The sequence below is a fragment of the Alexandromys fortis genome, unplaced genomic scaffold (genome assembly GCF_014885135.2).
Source record: "Alexandromys fortis isolate MF-2015 unplaced genomic scaffold, M_Fortis_MF-2015_v1.1 scaffold_120, whole genome shotgun sequence".
Lineage (NCBI taxonomy): Eukaryota > Metazoa > Chordata > Mammalia > Rodentia > Cricetidae > Alexandromys > Alexandromys fortis.
Genome location: NW_026067999.1, coordinates 1,597,570 through 1,617,727, shown reverse-complemented (window position 1 = coordinate 1,617,727; position 20,158 = coordinate 1,597,570). Strand labels below are relative to the sequence as shown.

Below are 20,158 nucleotides of genomic sequence, written 5' to 3'. Positions count from 1 at the left end.
GATCACCTCACCAGCCCAGTGTTGTGGCTTTGTAGCAAGCCCTTTATCTACCATAATCTAGAACACTGTAATGCTACTAGGCTGGCCCAGAAAAGGTTTAAATGTTGAATTCACTTACTGCATTTGGTGCACTACCATGCAATCTTGATGTATATTTATAATGGCAATAGACCCCAAAATGTAGCGAAAACTTGGGTCTTGGATATCAGGCCATTTCATCCTCAGACTTGTAGAAGTACATTTCCTGGTCTTGAGACCAGTATTTTTTAGTTATGTATGCAACTGCCTTTATTACACACCTGGTTATCACAATTCAATTCTCAGGTGTTGTAGAAAAATCTACCTCTTTCAGACTGTAGATGGAAATAACTGTGAAAAAATGATGCAGATATCTTCTAGTTTGTGCTAAACACACTGCTTTATTTTTACAGCCCACGTCTTTCATGAGGATATGAATTGTTAAGAGGCAGTCTTGTTTTGCTTTTCAAATACATTTTGTAGAGATTTTTCACTAACGTGAATCTGATTTTATCTACTCGATTCTGTATAGATTAAGTAAATATGTATGATGAATTTAACAGCTTTCGTGTATTCTTTGGTTGCCCATGTGGCCTTAATTGCGTACAAATCCAAAGGAACAATTTTACCTATTTCTCCTGGAGAAAGGAGATATGTATGGGAGCGTGCACATACATCCACCCATTCCCAGCTTCTAAAAGAACAAAACAAACTTTATTTTAAAACTTTATTTCTGCAAAGCCAATCAAGAAGTGTTGAAAGGAAAAAGTGTAAAAGGTATCTTGCATATTTGGGAACTTCAGCAAGCACTTAAAAGTTTGCGAAAAACAATTGAATCAAAGGCAATAGCAATACCCAGCAACATGTATTTTAAAACAATAATGATGTCCTTTCTTAAGCAACATTCCTTTTTTTTCCCCCCTAATAGCTACAATATGATACAATACGCAAAAGCTCACTTGAAAGTGCTAGAATGAGAGGGTAAAGAACGCCATAAGCCATCCCACTTACATTTCCTACTATACAATGCCTTTTTGGCGCAATACATTCAATAGAAACACCTCATACTTTGGGTTTAAGATCCTTGTCCCTCCAGTTCCGATGTAGTGACATCTGACTCTTCATCATTGTAAATATTTTCAGCCTGGAGATAACCAAATAAATTCACAGGTAAAAACAGAATTTATATCTGTGAATATACATTTTAAAATTTCCTTTAAGTTATTTGCCAATATATAAGTTCCCTAGACATACTTAGTCCCCACACACTATTACTAATTAATCACTGTTCCGAAAAGGCATTTTCTAAAATTTTTTCAAGCATCACTTGGAGCAGTGGTTAACTCAGAAAGTCAGATATTTAGTGTTCCTCATTAGAAAACTCAGCATCTTTGAACACCTTAACATTTTCCTCCCATATTCTTCTTGTGACTGCACTGATACCAGAGACCAGAACAATCAATGTCAAGGCTCCTGCTGACAGTTCATGACAAATGTGAAGCAGATGTTGTGCATGTTTACTTACATGAATGTGTGGATAAAATGGTATTGAGCTAAACCTTACTATGTTGTTAAAATGGAAAAGGTTTAGGAATTTTAACTATTACTACTCTGTATACACATGTGAATGTGTGGCAGTAAGAAGACAACTTTGTGGAGTTGGTTCTCTCCTTCCACTTTTACTTCAGGCAATGATCTTATTATTAGGTCATATGGTTTGGGAAGGAAGCGCTTTACCCCCTGAGCCATTTTCCAGGCTCAGAAAAAGTTTCTTTAAACTGCTCCCATACTATGCCTAAACAATAAAAGATTTCTATTACATTCTGTCACCAGTGAAACAGTTTTACCAGAGTTACGAAAAAAATACTTCAACTCACCATCTGCCATATCTGCATGATGTTATCTTCAGACACTGAGCAAATGACCCAAGGTTCATTGGGGTTCCAGCTGAAATCTGAAATCTTGGCAGTGTGTCCTCCATGAATAAACTTAAAAAAAACCACGAAAGTCTTGATTTCATATCCTTTCCTATTGTAAAACTTTCAAGACTTTAAAAGTGTTTCTAGAATTAGGCTGCCCCACAATTTAGAGTTAGAGTGACATGGCCTCTGTAATCGATTCACACCCCCAATATTCTAAAAAATTCCAAACTTTTCAGAAAAAGGACCAGAATACTACAGTGAACACCTAATAGTATTTTGCTATGTTCTAGTCACACATGTGCCCACACATTCAAACAGCTCAAGCAAGTTATTCGAATCTTAAGTAGCAGGTAGGACATTTCATCCCTAAGTTCTCTGGCCTCTGCCTATAATAAAAACATTTTCCTGTAACCAAGCATTTCCAACATGTATGATCATGTACTCTTTCATGGGCCTAACCAAGGAAATTTCCTGGTTGTTCTCTAGTCCTCTTTAACAGTAGCCATTCTTCCTCTCCTTTCTTTAAAAAAAAAAAAATACTACGACTCTTAAGATCCAAACTGCAGCAATGAACTTTCCCAAGAAATACCCAAGAAGGGATCTTATTTTCTACAAGAGATTACCTCATAAGAAGGCAATGTGCCAGGTCAGGCGGTGATGGTGCACACCAGCACATGGGAGGCAGAAGCAGATAGATCTGAATTTAAGGCCAGCCTGGTCTACAGAGCAAGTTCCAGGACAGTCAGGGCTGTTACACAGAGAAACTATGTCTTGAAAAAACAAAACAAAAAAGGTCACTGTGCCCAATATACTTCATATTAGGACTTAGAGGAATTGATTCATCAGAAGAACAAAAAGTCTGACGAGTCCTCTGCCCACTAGGTTATATTCAATCTAAATAAAACTCCCTAATTTTATCTGTAAAATATCATATCAACACTTGAAACTGAGGCCTGGGCTAGAGGCCATCTACAAAAAAAAAGGGGGGGGGGATACAACTTCCCCTAAGTGAATGGTATGGTAAGCAGTTACAAATGAACAATCTCATGCCACATACTCCCTCCCCTGTCCCAAGCAGGCTCTTGCTCTGTAGGCCAGGTTCAAAGTTCTAACCCCTCCCCCCTTTGCTTTTAGTTATTGAACCACTTCTCTAGCTATCTAGCTACTAATTTATTACTCTTAAATAGTGAAAGTACTATTTGACTTCAAGTTTTCTTTGAATACAGCAAAATCTTAGTAGATTTTAAAAAGTATTTATGTGTATGTCTGACTATATACATGTGGGTGCAGTACCCATAGGAGCCAGATGTGTCAGATCCCAGATTCCTCTAGATCATTGTGAGTCACCTGGTATGTGGACTGGACTGTACTCTGGTCCTTTGTCAAGGACAGTAGGTATTCTTAACTGCCGAGCTATCTCACTCACTAACCCCCTAGTGGTTTTTCATAAGGACTATATTATAAAATTATTGCAACTATATATAAAGAGAAAACTGCCTATAGACAAATAATTTTCTGAAAATACTATAAAACCATGAAGGCTCTGCTTCACAAACAAGACTTTGGAATACGTAAGCCACAATAAAATATTTAGATGCCATCAACTGGTTCTGGTATCAGTTTATTGAGATAATTTTACTTGCTTCCCTTACCCCTCCTCAGGGTAACACACTGTCCACTGTAGCCTCAAAAGTCAAGACTTTCCTTTCCTGCTTGAGCTTCCTGGGTGGTCAGATTATTCGTTAAGCTACAATGATAATGAGTGCCGAACCTACTGGTCTATCTAAAACTCCTATCCTTTATTTGCCTGTGGCTGCTGGGCACAAACGCCAAAGGGACTAGGGAGCTTTCACAAAGTGGGAGTTAGTAAACACCTGTGTCTTGGGCTTACTCTCAAAAGATTTTCAGATACTATATTCAAGTTATCGTCACTTAAACATTTCCAGAAAACTTCTGGGGACATTTTTGATAAATGTCAGAACCTATTCACAATAACTTCCTAGACTTCCTCTTTGAAACCACTGGCAAGCTAAAACTTGAAGCTCTGACCCATTCCTGAGATAAACTAATGAGAAATATAGTATGGGGCGGAGGAGTGCTCATCACTCTCCGGCCCCTGGGAAGGTCTGAGACTGCCCCCCCCCCCCCGCGGCCCTAACTGGGCCCTCCCCGAGTGGGGAGGTGAGTTCCCAGAGAGCAGGGCTCCGCGCGCAAGCAGACTGGGCAGGAGAGAAATATAGTATGCATCTGATATTTAACCTAATACATACCAGAAGCTCTGGAGGCCCATCTTCTGCATCTTCTGCAGATTGTTCTTCTCCAATTTTACTATTAAAAGAATAAAACATTCATCATCAAAAAGTTTTCCATGAAGTTTTATCTACCCATCCATTATAAAAGTATTTCTCAGGCTGGAGGGATGGCTCAGTGGTTAAGAGCACTGGCTGCTCTTCCAGAGGTCCCAGCAACCGCATGGTGGCTCACAACCATCTGTAATGAGATCTGTTGCCCTCTTCTGGCGTGCGGGCATGCATGAAGGCAGAATGTTGTGTATACATATATATAATCTTTTTTAAAAAAGTATTTCTCTATGAGAATTACTTAGGACAGTGGTTCTTAACCTCAGGGTTCAGAGGGGTCTCCTAAGACCACCAGAAAGCAGATATTTACATTATGATTCTTATATAACAGTAGCAAAATTATAGTTATGAAATAGCAGCAAAAATAATTTTATGATTGGGGATCACAACATGCAGGTTGAGAAAGTTGAGAACCACTGACTTAGGATTATTTTTCTATTATAGTATTATGGTTTATTTCCTGGAAATGAGCTGGAGCCATTCATAATTAAAGTTGCAGAATGGAGAAATGTTGCTCATAATAAACATTAGCTTAAAATTCCTTCAATATTTTAACTGTGGTATTGATGCATCACAATTCATACACATACAAAAGTAATGTACAGCCTCTATATTCTTTAGGCCTTTTGCATTCTAGCACATCATATCTGTCTAACAATATAACAGCTTTTGGCTATGCAATGTATAAGACAAAGAATGGTATGTCATGAATTTGGGGTGGGATAGGCTTGAGCCCAGGGCCCCACACATGGTAGACAAAAAAAAAAAAATCTTCTTTTTGAGTTAGCCCCTCAAATTAAATTTTCTTTGTTGGTTTGAGACAGGGTCAGACAAACTTGTGATTGTCTATTGCAGCCTCTGGCCTGAGCATAGTAGTGCAAGCCTATGATCGCACTTGGAAGAGGAAGGCAGGAATATCAGGAGTTTGAGGCCAGTCTGGGCTACACAAGACTCCGACACACACAAACACAATAATTCTGCTTATATGTTATGTGATTCCAATAAGATATAGTCAATATTTTAATGACTGTGGTGCTCGAGTATGAACCCATTGCCTTTTATATGCTAGCTATCTCATTGAACTACATCATTCCTAATCATGTGCAGCAAAAAGGTGTTTTAATTAGCAAAACACATATATCAAAGTTTCAAACTTGAGCAGCAACAGAATTCAGGGCTGCAGGTGACTCAGTAGTTAAGAGCACTTATTGATCTGGGTAGTGGTGGCACACGCCTTTCTTTATCCCAGCACTCGGGAGGCAGAGGCAGGCAGATCTGAGTTTGAGGCCAGCCTGGTCTACAGAGCGAGTTCCAATAAAGGTTCCAAAGCTACAGAGAGACCCTGTCTCAAAAAACCAAAATAATAATAATAAATAGTAATGAATTCAAAAAATAAAAAACACTTGCTGCCCATGCAGAACAGGAGTTTACTTCCAAGGAGCCACAACATAGTGATAGTTTACAACTATCCATAATTCTTGTTACAGGGGAACTGATGTTGTTTTACTGCTTTCTGTGGGCACCTGGCATGCATGTGCTGCACATACACACACAGAGGCACCATACTCATGAGCAATTTCTTATTTGATGATTTACTTTTATATTACAGAACAAAAACTTAAGGTAGTTAAGCTTATTGAAGCTGGATTAGCAAATGGCTTTCCTGGTTTGAGTTCTATTATGTAATCTGTCAGATTAGCACATTTGTGCAGTACCTCATCACAAGATCCTCCATTACCTTAAATCCCACACATTCAGGCGGCGATCGGTACCACTTGAAGCCAGAATAGTTTCATTATGTGGAGACCAGTGAACCTAGCAATAGATATTTCAAAAACTTATTTAAAGAGGTCTCTGTTCCTTGGTTTATAGCTATCATTCTAAACCCTATTTCCCCATTTCACATTCTATATCCATTTCAGGCCCAAGGCTTTCAAGTGACCCCTAACCACCACCCTGATGGTTCTTAATCCAATGCTTTGTGCTTCCTCTACCACTTACCTCCATCTCCTATCTCTTAAAGGGCCTTGCCCCCCAGCCTGCACCCAAAAAAGTAAAATTCTCTAGTACCAAAGAACTTAGGTAGAAACTCAAGAAAACTTTTTCAGGCCCATAACCATTTATGAAACTTTTAAAACTATTCAATCTGTCCTAACCCATAATCCTCTATTCTAAAACCATGTATAAGACCTTTTTTGCTAGTGGATCCACCACAGTGTCACTTTTAAACTAAAGAATCCTTGAAACATACATTTCAAACTGACTCTGTTCTTGAAATTTTTCTTCTACTTCTGGATTGGGGGGGGGCTTCTCAAAAACAATGGCAGCAACAAAAATCCATCATCCTGATAGTTTTACATATAGTAAAACCAAGAGGAACTTTGACAAGAACTTAATGTCCAATAACCCACCAAATCAAAGAAAAAATTTGCCAGGTGGTGGTAGCATACACCTTTAATCCCAGCACTAGGAAAGCAGAGGCAATCAGAGATGAGTTCAAGGTCAGCCTCATCTACAGAATGAGTTCCATGATACCCAAATCTACAGAGAGAAACCCTATCTTAGGGAAAAAAAAAAAAAAAAAACACTAAAAAAGTCACTATAACCTGACAAAGACATCAAAAAACTGGGCTGGCAAGACAGATTAATGAATAAAAGTGCTTATCACAAAAAAAAAAAAAAACCCTGGGCTAGGGAGATGGCTCAGAGGTTAAGAGCACTGGCTGCTCTTCCAAAGGTCCTGAGTTCAATTTCCAGCATCCACATGGTGGCTCACAACCATCCAAGATGAGATCTGGCGCCCTCTTCTGGCCTACAGGCATATAGAACACTGTATACACAATAAATAAATCTTAAAAAAAAAAACTGAAAATTTGAGTTCACCAACCAGATCCCATGGTAGTAGGAGAAAACCGACTTCTCTGAAGGTATCTTGACCCCCACACACATGTATATGCTCATATAAATGCACACAATTATAAATAAAAAAATTTTAAGGACACCCTTAAAATTTTCAAAAAGAATGTCACATACCTGAAAAATTTCATCCTTATGCGATTCAAAGGTATGGAGTTTTAGTTTTAGATTGCGCAGGTCCCATAAAGCCACAGTCTATAGAGAAGAAACCAAATGAAAATGACTTCTATAATACATAAAGTACAAAATAACAGGGCTTGGTAAACACTATAAAGGGGGGGAACCCATGAAACCTTATCCGCAGAGCCAGTTGCTAGAATGAACTCGCTGTAGGGATTGAATGAGAGGCAGTTGACCTCAGCAGTGTGTGCATCCACCAAATGGCTTGGCTTAGAAGTAGTATTGGATCTGGTGTCCCATCTGAAACACAAGGCATACAACACTTATAGCTCCCAAATGCTTGACTCAGGAGAGGCTTATTCCTTTCTGCACAAGTTCTGACGTGCTCACCCATTCATAAACACACAAACCATACACAGGTGGCAATTTAGATTTTGACTACTAAATGACATATTTTAAACCTCCAGATTACTGGAGCAATTATTTCTAGGTCCTTTTTTATTGGATTTCTAATCTTAATTGCCTATTTTAGGTATACACAAAACAGACTACAGAATAATGTAATAATTAGCCTTGTCAAATTTCAGTATATTGTTCTCGTGTTAGTAGTTACTTATGAAGCAAGGTGTTCAATGATTTTAATGCAGCTCTATAGCCACATACTCTAATCTGTACTAATTTGAGTTTATCGCCACTCAAGCTATTTCTCATTTTTAACCAAAAACATAACTTTAATGAAATAAAATTCAGTCTATCAATCAGTGATGGTCATCCAGATCACCCATCATGGTTCCACTGAACCTTCCATCTTACATCATAAGTTTCTGATCATCAGCAACAGATCCAAACAAGGACTCATGCAGCAGATGCCAGGCCACATCCTCTACAACAGCTGAGTGGCCAGTAAAGATTGCTTTAGCATCCACAATTTTGCCTTCCTTTGGTCCTGCATTTATATCCCACAGGCAGACAGTCTAAGGGAGAAGGAAAAAGAACTAAAGCTATAAAAATGTCAGATTTAAAAGTTAACATCTTATTTAACCAAACAGACAATTGCTACTGTGATTTATTGTCAACCAGAACTAAATGGTAAGATCCTAATGTTGAAGACAATATGGCCTATGGTTATAGGATAGAGAACTCAAACTGGAACTGAGACAGAAGCTTTTACTACTTGTTGGCTAGCCTTCCACCTCCACCCTGGTTCCAGAAGGGTAAAAAAGTCATTAACAATCTTATTCAGCTCTGAATTCTGCATACCAAGGCAAGATGTCCATACTGGTGCAATAGTGGCAAGATTGTTACAGAAGTGACTAACCACTTTATTTGTATGTAAGAGGCCCATTCCACAGGGAAATATTGCACTGTAAACCTGTCAAAGCTCATGGTTTAGGAGGCCATAGGCCACAGTGGGTTAGCTACAGCTGCTGTTAGCAGAAGGACTTAGCAAGGAGTAACCGCTTAACGTCTGTGTAATTTGATTTGGGGACTAATGAAAATAGTCTAATATTAGTAACAATGAATACATAACTTTTGAACAAAATAAAACCTGTTGAGTTTTACACTTAAATAATAAATATAAAAAGTTAATCTGCCAGTCTTCTTTTAAACAATGGTACCCCTCCAATCTTCAAAGAGCTTTGTGATATCCTAAGACTCTAAATAACAGTAGTCTGCAGCCATTGTCTTAAAACGTAGAAAAAAATGTTAACACAACAATGTATGGCATTATCTTAGAAAAATTTGCATCTATACAGAGATCCTTTAGCTTAGATCTGTCTATGACTCTTTTAATATAAGATACGGAAGGAAAGCATGGTTCTTACATGGTCATCAGATGCACTCAGGAGATGTCCACTCAAATTAGAATTCCAAGAAAGACCATAGCCTTCCTTTTGGTGACCTCTTAATCTAAGATCAGGATTACATTCTCCACTTGGATCTAAGAGAAATAAAGAAAACAAATTAACCACTAAGTTATCTGTTTATCAGACTTGGTAAGAGCAAAGTTTCAGACTCCTTCACTCAGTGAGCCACGTAACAATTCTACAAGAATAAGGAGCACATCTAATCTACAACTGCTTTGACTGATTTTGGAAAATTTAATATTATCACCAACATAAAAATGTTGAAAACTACATCTATCCCATAAATCAGTGTATTAGCAACCCCATATTCTCACCCAAAGGCAATTTTTAGAAATATATCTAACATAGGAGATCTTGCCACTCATTTAGTCCTTGCCTGAAACCATCCATGAATGACCCTTGGCCAACCTCTCAGAATGTGACATGCTCAGAGCAGTGAAGGCATGCTGTAGCAATTTTTGTAGGACTGTCTATCAAGGATTCATCTAATTTTACTGTTGAAGCTGTTGATTTTTACTACCATGAATGTACATGGAGTCTGTGACCAGATTTCCATTAGAAACTCCAGACCCTGGGACTCAAACAGGCTTCTCTGGACAGTCACTTAGCACATATTCCTGTGGTTTTCTGCTATAGAAAAAGTGTGTCCCATTTAACCCTAAAAAGTACTCAGAAGCCTGTGTATGTTCCCTCTAGAGACTTATCTACTGCCTATCTACCTGACTAATGCTTTTTTTTTTTTTTCTGCGTTTGCTCTGGATCCTTTGCTGTAATAAACCACATCTGCAAGTAACCTGCTGTAAGATTCTTCTGGTGAATTACACAAACCTGTAGATGGTTATAGGATTCCTCAATTTGTAAACCTAAATATTAAGACAGTATACTATTTAGTTTATTTATTTATGTATAGGTGTTTGGTCTGTATGTACATCTATGTCACATACATATGTGGTGCCCAGAAGCCAAAAGGTGTTGGAGCCACTAGAACTAGAGTTACAGAGGCTGTAAGGTGCTATGTGGGTGCTGAGAATCAAACCCAGATTCTCTGGAAGAGAAACCAGAGTTCCTAACTGCTGCTGAGTCATCTCTTCAGTCTCCATAGTGTAGTACTTGAAATGATTTTTAAAATATTACCATACTGAATAAAAAAGATGTTAATTTAAGTAATGGCCTGGCTTTATTATTACATACCTGGTTTAGCAGGGTGTTTTGTATAGTCAAAAACCAATACATCAGAAGATGGTGTTTTTGTGGCAATGATGTGAGGATTCTGCGGCATATAACGAGCACGGTTTACTTCTCCTTCATGATTAATTTTAATTTCACATTCAATTTTTCCTGTTACGGAACCAAAGCCACCAAATTCTAGAGTGCGAAAACAAACAAAACATACAGTCAAAATTAAAACTCTTAAGTCGCTTAATTCAATCAACCCAACAGTTTTTATTGACAAAATAGAACACAAATTGAGGAGAAAAAGAAAATCTCCAAAATATAGGCTCCCTGCCATATGAAATTTATTCTCAAAGCCCATTTGCAGCACTATACTGATATCTCCCTCATAGAAGTTAATATAGTTCTACCGTGGATTAAATTTTTAAAGCAAACTAGTCTTTCAGTTGTTAAGATGTGATCACTGACAAAAATCTCACCTTCTGTACTACTGCATATAGTTTTTTTTTCTCATTTTAAACTGCTGAGTAATACTTTAAAACATACCATAATGTGTTTAACCAATTTACTATGATCCAAATTTTTAAATCCTGTAAATGTTATTATGAAAACTTGACATACATGCTGCATGAATAGTTCTTTAGTTACATTGCTAAATAAATAAATATTTAAAAAAGTTAAAAAAAAGTTACATTGCTAAGCCTAAAGCTAACAGTATAAAAATTTAATATATATGCTTTGAAGGAATATTTTCTTGGTCATCAATATCGGAATGTGCAGGATACCCACCTCCCTTGTCACTGTCACAATGGGAAGCATCAAACTGTGCATCATCATTGGGAATATGAACTCGAGCAACCACCAGATGATTCTGCTCATCAGATGTATGAGTGCCCAGCACTAGCCAATGAAGGGCATAATCCTTTCCTTCTGGTCTGTTTACGAGAAAAAAAGTCACACCAACTCTATACAAATTTTTCAGTTACTAACAAATTCAATCTGTTTTCCTCAAAATACATTAAAATTTCTTTAAGAAATATAGAGGACCAACTATAAACCTGCTTCCCATCTAGTTACCAGTTTTATTATCCCCATACTTTCAAATATATGAAAATGTTCTTTATGAAGAGGGTTTGTTTTTTTTCTCCCCCCACTGAAGTTATATCTTCCTTGACCTCAATTACCATAAATGCTACCTTTCCTAGAGCAGCACTCTGAAGACAGATCGACTCCTCAAACACACCAACATCTACATCATAGTCCATATACACATATATTCCAGCTTCCTACTCAAATTATACCTTCAACCCCCTAGACACATTTTAACATAGCTGACATTTAATAAGCTAGATGTTTCTTTTTTTCCATAAGAGACAATGAGGTAAAATAGAATGAGTAAAGTGTTAATTCAGGAAAAATGTGTTTATATCCTGGTTCAAACTAGAACTAGCTAGATACAATTGTTTAAAGCACAGTCTCCCTCTGGTCTCATTTTCTTCACCTAAAAATTAGCCTAAGTGCAAATGGCAAGATATAAAACCACTTATTTGTGTTTATGATGCCTATGCAATGAAAATTCTCAATGTTACTGTTTTTGTTACCTTGTTCTTAGGGAAACTGACCTTGATGCTGAAAAACTACCCAAATGCCTCTTGGACCTTGATCCAAACAGTGATTTTTGTGTTGCTACATATCAATAATGCTTTCCCATTTGTCTTATCTAGAACAGCAATTTTTAACCATGTACCATGGTCCCACATAGAAGCAGGGCTCTAGGCCCCAACACCAAGTTAGGCCGTTTATCTTTTTATTCCTAAATTTCACTTCTACAAAGGTTATGAGTGACTTTTAATAACAAAAAGGTTTGGAGGTTGTGTCTACACATTATTTAGTAGTAAGTGACAAAATTAAGTCCCAACAAGGTAAAGTTTGGCTTATGGTAAAACATACGCAACGCCTGAACAGAATAGGTAGCCATAGCTAAGCAGTAGTTACTTTGGGGGTTAAGTTTTAGTTGATGCACACACAGCAAGCCAAAAATGCGGGGATAGGCATGTACACACTTATTTTTACTCAGCAAAAATAACAGATAATTTAGGCTCTAGAGCTGGGTGGCCTACATCTATAATCTCAATTATTCAGGCTGCTGAGACAGGATGATCACAAACTGAGGCCTATAGGACCATGTAATGAGTTCAAAGGTAAGTGTGCATAACTAAACAAAAACCCTGATTCAAAACAAAAAGATTTATCTTGGTTGTACAGTATTTGATTCCTATGCATGAAACTCTGGGTTCAATTTCTAGTGTTGGGGTGGGTAGTAAAATAATGTACTTTAGGAAATCTTGGGACAAATTAAAACCTTTACAGGGAAGTAACTTAAAATGAAAATGATCTTAAATATATCTCATAAGGGAATTATTTTGGAAAAGAAATCAACAAAAAGTGACTATTTAAGTGGGGTTAAGGAAGAAAACGAAGACCAGTAGGTAAATTAAAGCAGGTAGATAAACAGCTTTGTTTATTGTACGACCTTTCTAAGAGGCTAAACTAGAGGAACCTTAAAATTTTTCTCTTGAGTCAAATGCAAATATTTCAGTTTTAACATGACTTGATTATTACATAGGGATTTTTTCCTTTTATCTCCATCATTAAAAACACAACCTACTTTCCTAAACTTACATTATTTTCCTCAATATAGGATAAACTCAAAGGCACTGATAAAACTATCTATGCTGGGTGTGGTGGTGCACACCTTTAATCCCAATACTCCAAGGCTGAGGCAGATCTCTGGGAATTTGAGGACCCATTCACTGGTCTACATAATGAGGTTCAGGGCAGCCAAAGCTGCACAGTGAGACAGATCCTTTCTCAAGTTTAAAATGTGCTCTATTACAAGGCTGTTTTTTTGCAGCACTGTTTGTAGCAGCAAGAGTGGAAACAAGGGGCTGGAGAGATGGCTCAGTGGTTAAGAGCATTGCCTACTCTTCCAAAGGTCCTGAGTTCAATTCCCAGCAACCGCATGGTGACTCACAACCATCTGTAAAGAGGTCTGGCGCCCTCTTCTGGCCTTCAGGCATACACACAGACAGAATATTGTATACATAATAAAATATTTAAAAAAAGAGTGGAAACAACCTAAACATTTATCAACAAGGAAACAAAGACATAAACTGTATTCATAAATAAAATGGTGTGGTATCCTTATAAAGAATGGGTGTTAGCATAGTGATAGAAGAGTCTCAAATATATTTTTGTTTGATTTTTGAGAGGGGGTCTATGTAGACCAGGATGTCCCCAAACTCAGAGATCTTCCTGTCTCTGCCTCCCAAGTACTGGGATTAAAATTGTGCGCCACCATGATTGGCTTTCCAATACATTCTTTAATAAAAACTTGCTACCATACAAAATAAATCCCAGGAACTGAAAGGTAGAGGTCACCCATTCTTCATGGTAAGTTTGAGGGTTTGATGGTCTCAAAAAGAAAAAAAAAGATAACAAAGCCAGGTCTTGTTATCCTAGCTACTCAAAAGCTGAGGTGGCAGAAGGATTCTACTTTCAAGGCCACCCCCAGCTACTGAGACTATATTTCTTTTTTTTTTTAAGATTTATTTATTTATTATGTATACAGTGTTCTGTCTGCATGTATGGCTGCAGGCCAGAAGAGGCACCAGATCTCATTACAGATGGTTGTGAGCCACCATGTGGTTGCTGGGAATTGAACTCAGGACCTCTGGAAGCACAGTCAGTGCTCTTAACCGCTGAGCCATCGCTCCAGCCCCTGAGACTATATTTCAAAATGAAAACCACATGCATTTTTCTTAAGTCTAAGAATAATGCTTGGTGGTAGAGTGCTTGACTAGTAATCTCCAAGCCCTGGATTCAATCTTCAAGACCAAAAGAAAACCAAAACACAAACAAAACCAAAACACAAAATCAACAAAGTATAATGTACTTCTATAGTCTGTAAAGATGGGCAAGAAATTGAAAACAGCTGCCTTTGTTAGGGAAGGGGGAAATTAGAAGTATGTAACATGTAAGGGGACCTACTTTTCACATTATATATTTATGTATGCATTGTTACTTAAGAATTTTTTTAACAAAGAACAAGAATATAATTCAGTGGTAAAGTGCTTGCCTTGAATGTTGCTAGATTCAATCCTAAGTTTATAAACACTTTAAAAAGCTAAATCATTTGGGCAAGTCAAAGTAATTATTAGAAAGCATGTTGAATATAGGCAGGACACATGAGGTAAAATGGGGTCTTGTTACTCAAAGAAGACAGGCATTTTGTAAAAATCAGCCAGTATTTCCACCACTGTATATGGTGATACAGTACAAGTCACTTCATACCCTCAAAATAAAATCCCACAAAGCAGCACACAGCAGCCCTCAATATTCAACAATTCATGTGCCTTTCATTTTCTTATAATTTTCAAGTCTTTGAACACCCCACAATTTGATCTCACAAATTCTTTCTACACAAATAACACTTTAAAGTCAGACCATGGCGGTGCATGCCTTTAATTCCAACCCTTGAGAAACAGAGGCAGCGGCACTCTGAGTGGGGTCAGCTTAATCTACATAGCAAGTTCTAGGCCAGCACTACCTAGTGAAACCATTTCAAAAAAAAATCTTTTTCTTGGTGCTAGAGAAATGGCTCAGTGGTTAAGAGCCCTGACTGCTCTTCTAGAGGACCCAGGTTCAATTCCCAGCACCCACATAACAGCTGACAACTGTCTCAATTAAAAATAGTGTAAAATTATTTTTAGGCTATATACAGATTTGGGTCCCATCCTCAAGATAACTCATTAAGTATATGCAAATAAAACTCTCCCAAATGCAGATTCTGGTCCTAAACACTTCATAAGGAATATTCAGTCTGTATTATTTTTTAAAACTTTTAAGTAAAATGCATCATAGGTAACATTAAGCAGTGTTTACTAGGTATGATGGTACAAGTCTTTAATCTCAGCACTCTAGAGACAGACAGGCAGTTTTAGGCCAGTCAGGGCTACATAGTGAGACCATGTCTAAAGAAAAAAAAAAAAGCTTGGGGCTGGAGAGATGGCTCAGAGGTTAAGAGCACTGACTGCTCTTCCAGAGGTCCTGAGTTCAATTCCCAGCAACCACATGGTGGCTCACAACCATCTGTAATGAGATCTGGCGCCCTCTTCTGGCATGCAAGCATACATGGAAGGAATGTTGTATACACATAAATCTTAAAAAAAAGAAAAAAGAAAAAAAAGAAAGAAAAAAAGCTTTTGCTGAAGTCCAAATAAAGAGGTATTTCAACCTGTAAAATTATTTCTGAACACCAGGCGGTGTTGCTACAAGCCTTTAATGCTAGCACTCTGGAAGCAGAGGAAGGTGGATCTCTGTCAGTCCGAGGCCAGCCTGGTCTATAGAGCAAGTTCCAGAACAGCCAGGGCTGTTATACAGAGAAACCCTGTCTCAAAAAAAAAAATGTCTAAATAAGCCAGGCACATTTTTAATCCCAACATTCTAGAAGCAGAGGCAGGAATATCTAGTTCTTCTAGACTAGTCTATCTATACAGTGAGTTTCAGGCCAGCCAGGGCAACATAGTAAAACCCTGTCTTTAAAATAAATAAATTAAAAACAGGATGAGGTAAGAGAATCAACATCAGTCATCACGTAACTGTGTTTTTACTCTACACAAGACACTTAACATACACTATATTTAATTTCCCCAAATGTACGTAAGCTGATACTAACATCTTCAGTTATGTGTAGATACAACTAAGGTAGTCTCAAAGCTAATAAGCAGAGTCAAGATTCAAGCCCAAGTCTCTGACCTTAAAGTCCCCATTCTTTTCTATTATGCTGTAGTTAAGTAAAAAAGGTCTAAGAAGAACCTTTGTCAATAATTTTTAAGTCCTGATTAAGAGGAAGACAAAAAAGAAAACTGCAACACAATTCCAAAGACCCTGGATACTTTTGTATATAGGCTCATGATTTTTTTGTTGTTTTTAATTTTTTTCAAGATTTATTTGATTTTAAGCATAGGAATGTTTTGTTTTGTTTGTTTTTCTGAGACAGGGTTTCTCTATGTAACAGCCCATCTGTCCAGGAACTACCTCTGTAGAGCAGGCTAGCCTCTAATTCAGAGATCCGTCTGCCTCTGCCTCTGCCTCCTGAGTACTGAGATTAAAGGTGTGCATCACCACCACCTGGCACATAGGAATATTTTGACTACATATATTTCTGGTCATCATATGCATGCCTCAGACCTGCATTAAGTCAGAAAAGGACATCAGATCCCTGGAACCTGAATTACAGAAGGTTATGAGATACCAGGTAGGTGCTGGGAATCAAACCCAGGTATTCTTTAAGAACAGCCAGTGCTCTTAGCCGCAGAACCATCTCTCTGGCCCTTTGTTCAGTTTTGTTTTTTTTTTTTTTTTTTTTTTTTTGAAACAGAGTCTTACAATGTAGCTCAGGCAGGCTTATAATTTGGAATTACAGCCATGTGTCACCACACCCACTTCAATCTACTTTTTATACTATTTACTCATTTACTTATTGATTGTGTGGATGTGTATGTCTGTAACAGTGTGCATGTGAAGATCAGAGGACAACTTTCAGGAATCAATTCTATCATGTGGGTTCTGGAGACTGAATGCAGGTCCTCGGGCATAGAGGCAAGTACCATTATGCTGAGCAACACTGACAGCCCTCAGTCTATTTTAGAATCTGCTCAAAAACAGCTCAGCCACAAAGCACTTGCCTACCATGCTAAGGCCCTGGGTTTGACTAACCCACAGCGCTGAAAAAAAAAAAATTAGTGCCTATAAGTTCCCATTATTTAGCCATTCCCAACTCTTCCCACATCTGTACATTTAGGTTTTTTTTAAATTTTTTATTTTATTATTTTTTAAACATTTATTTATTATGTATACAATATTCTATCTGTGTGTATGCCTGCAGGCCAGACCCCATTACAGATGGTTGTAAGCCCACCACGTGGTTGCTGGGAATTGAACTCAGGTCCTTTGGAAGAACAGGCAATACTCTTAACTGCTGAGCCATCTCTCCAGCCCCTGTCCATTTAGATTTTAAAATGAAGTTTTAGTATTAAAAAAACTTGCAAATAAAAAGCACCACAGATTTATGAGACAGTAAGCCCCCATATGTTAATTCAATGTTCATGTATGGAATCTAGCCATTAGAAGCAACTTTACTTCAAATTACCTTCCTTTTACAACTGGTCACAAAATCTTTCTTGTATATCAGTTTTATTTAATCCTAATTATAGACTCTTAACACAGAAATTCAATATACTTTAAGGTATGTGGCCATATTACTATGGAAAAGGTACAAGCCTTATAAGAAAGGTAATCTAATGCAGGCGGTGCCTTGATTCTGGAGCCAACCGGTTTGGGTTGGTTGAGCCGGGGTTTGTAAGTCAGGCAATCACCAGTAGTGTGCACTTGAGCATAGTATTTTACTTGTCAGCCCTTTTCCTCTTTGGCAAATCTAGAATGATAAAATGTACCTCTATCATACTTCATTATGAGGTTTAAACTCCTCAGATTTGCCAGGTCCTCGTCTGAGTGCTCAGTAAATATCAGCAATTATGCCAGAGAAATTTTACAAATATTTGAGACAAGCACTTAACAAGAATCTCAACCTAAATTCCATACGGAAAACAAATGACAACCGTTTCTTTCATCAGCTATTGCCAAATTCGTTTCTCCTTTGCTAGATTTTATGTGCGTATGTGTGTGTTTTAAGCATCAAATAAATGTTTCAGTTACCAAAAATCCATCAAGCTTTTGTTATGTATATAACAAAACATCGTACTGGTCTGGAATCCAGAGATGCTGGTCTAATACAACCCATGGAATGCCAAAATATTGAGCATTTTTTATAAACACCAGTAGTCTCTCAAGTCTCTCCCTTCAATACCACATTTCTATGCCAGAAATAAATCTCAGAAATCTTAAGTTTTGAACGTAAAAACCACTTGCCACTGTATGTAAAATCAGAAAAAAAGAGAGAAAAAGAGAGCAGTTAAATCTAAGCAAAAATAAAAGTTGCCAGAAACCCTTAACCCTTACTTAGTCACTTCAGGAAGCCACTGAACGGTAAGACTGGGCCACTGAAGAGCATGGGTCATAACCAGGTCATACAGAAACGGTGTATTCTTCTTCCAGATTTTATATTCTTCGTTGATGACACGCTCCTCCACAGTATCTTCAAACACTGAAATTTGGAGAAAGCCCACAAATAAGTGGCTGAGAAGGATCGAAGTCAAAATACGGATACGGATACTGGAGGTCACCTCGAAATGGCCACACCTTATCTATTCTTTCCTTTTACCTATTACGTGCAGCACACGAACTGCTCTTCCAAAAAGTGAAGAGAATACTAACACCAGGAAGCTTTTTCACCACCACCCCCACTTTCAAGATCAGTATCTCCTGCGTTCAACAAACTGGGTCATTAATTGATCTAACATCGAGAATTTCAGCCTTTTATAGCTGTTCGCACCTGTTCGAAGATGACCTGTACTGTAAAGGGGCGCCACGACCCACTCGAATAGACAGATCCACGTGCAACAGAACCCCACGGGCCTGCTTCCTCCATCCCCGCCCCAGAGGAGGCCCCAGCTCCCACCCTGCCAGCATCGGCAGCCATAGTCCGGCGGGCTCCAGAGCCTCCCCACCCCCCCTCCCAACACGGACGACGGCCGCGACCCTGAGATGGACTGCGAACGTGCGCACGGAAGGATCGGCGGCTATCGGCGGCGTCCGCCCGCGCCCGCGCCGCCCCCCCCCCACCCCGAGCCAAGGGCGCGGGAGGGAGCTAGGCCGCGGAGGGGGCGGCGTGGGGGAGGGGGCCTAGCCCTCGGCCCCGCGCCCGGCTCCGGAAGTCCCCGCAGCCCTCCGCCGAGCCAGCAGGCCCCGTCCCGTCCCGAGCAGACCCCCTCCAGGCGCGCGCCCAGCCTCGCGTCCAGCCCCGCCCCCTGCTCCTCACGCCAATTCGCGCCTTTAGCCGGCGCGTGCCGCGGCCTTGCGCGTCCGCCCGTCGCCCCGCAGGGCCTCCTTACTTACTCTCTTTACTCGCCATCTTGCGTCGCGGTCGTTCGCCCCCCTTTGCCGCCTCGGACTTGTCTCGGTAGCCAAGAGCAGCCCGGATCGCAGGCGCTCTTGCCTTTCCCAAGCACGTCACGCGCTCCTAGCTCGGGTGGTGTGAGCTCGGTCGGGCTGCCGGGGTGTTCTCCCCAGACGCCGCGTCCTTCTCTCCGGCCTCCTCCCCGCTTGCGGGTACCGAGGTCTGAGACGCTCTTCTCTCGCTCTCCAAACTTGGAACGAGACTTTTCAACCCGCGCCTTTCAGCCCGCCCAGGCAGCTGAGCGCAGGCGCATCTGCTCTGGGAAACCGGAGAGGCGGTGGGGAGGCGGGCCTGGGATCCAACGGCTCCTCCGCTCGGACCAATCACGGGCGGTGGGCGGGCTTTCCGCGGCTTCGGGGGGCGGTCTTCTCCCGAGTGGGTGGCACGGGCCGCGGCAGGAAATTAGCAAGGCGCAGGCGCGAGGCGTTGCTCGGGCTCCCAGAGCTGGCTGCGGGGGCGGATGGGGCCGCGCGGGGGTGGGGCGGATGGGAGCGCGGCGTGCTGGCTGCGCGGGGGCTGCGAGCCTCAGGGCCAAGGAGCCCTGGGGCCCGCGGGGCGTGGTTGCTGGAAGCGGCAGCAGCTGCGGGGGTGCGAGGGGGGGGATGGGGGAAGCTGCAAGCCGCTTTAGCAAAGCACGAGCTC

General features: G+C 39.9%; 1 protein-coding gene across 1 annotated transcript; it reads right to left on the bottom strand.

Moving 5' to 3' along the window:
* Positions 1–731: 731 nt before the first annotated feature.
* Positions 732–19,702, bottom strand: Rbbp7 (RB binding protein 7, chromatin remodeling factor). The gene is made up of 12 exons (XM_050160600.1): positions 19,456–19,702; positions 18,460–18,604; positions 11,167–11,312; positions 10,396–10,569; positions 9,163–9,278; positions 8,150–8,310; positions 7,510–7,636; positions 7,334–7,411; positions 6,039–6,115; positions 4,211–4,268; positions 1,896–2,006; positions 732–1,162 (listed from the first exon to the last, which is right to left on the bottom strand). Exons 1-12 carry the CDS (start codon positions 19,469–19,471, stop codon positions 1,094–1,096), a joined length of 1,278 nt encoding a protein of 425 aa, XP_050016557.1. The 5' UTR covers positions 19,472–19,702; the 3' UTR covers positions 732–1,093.
* Positions 19,703–20,158: the final 456 nt, after the last annotated feature.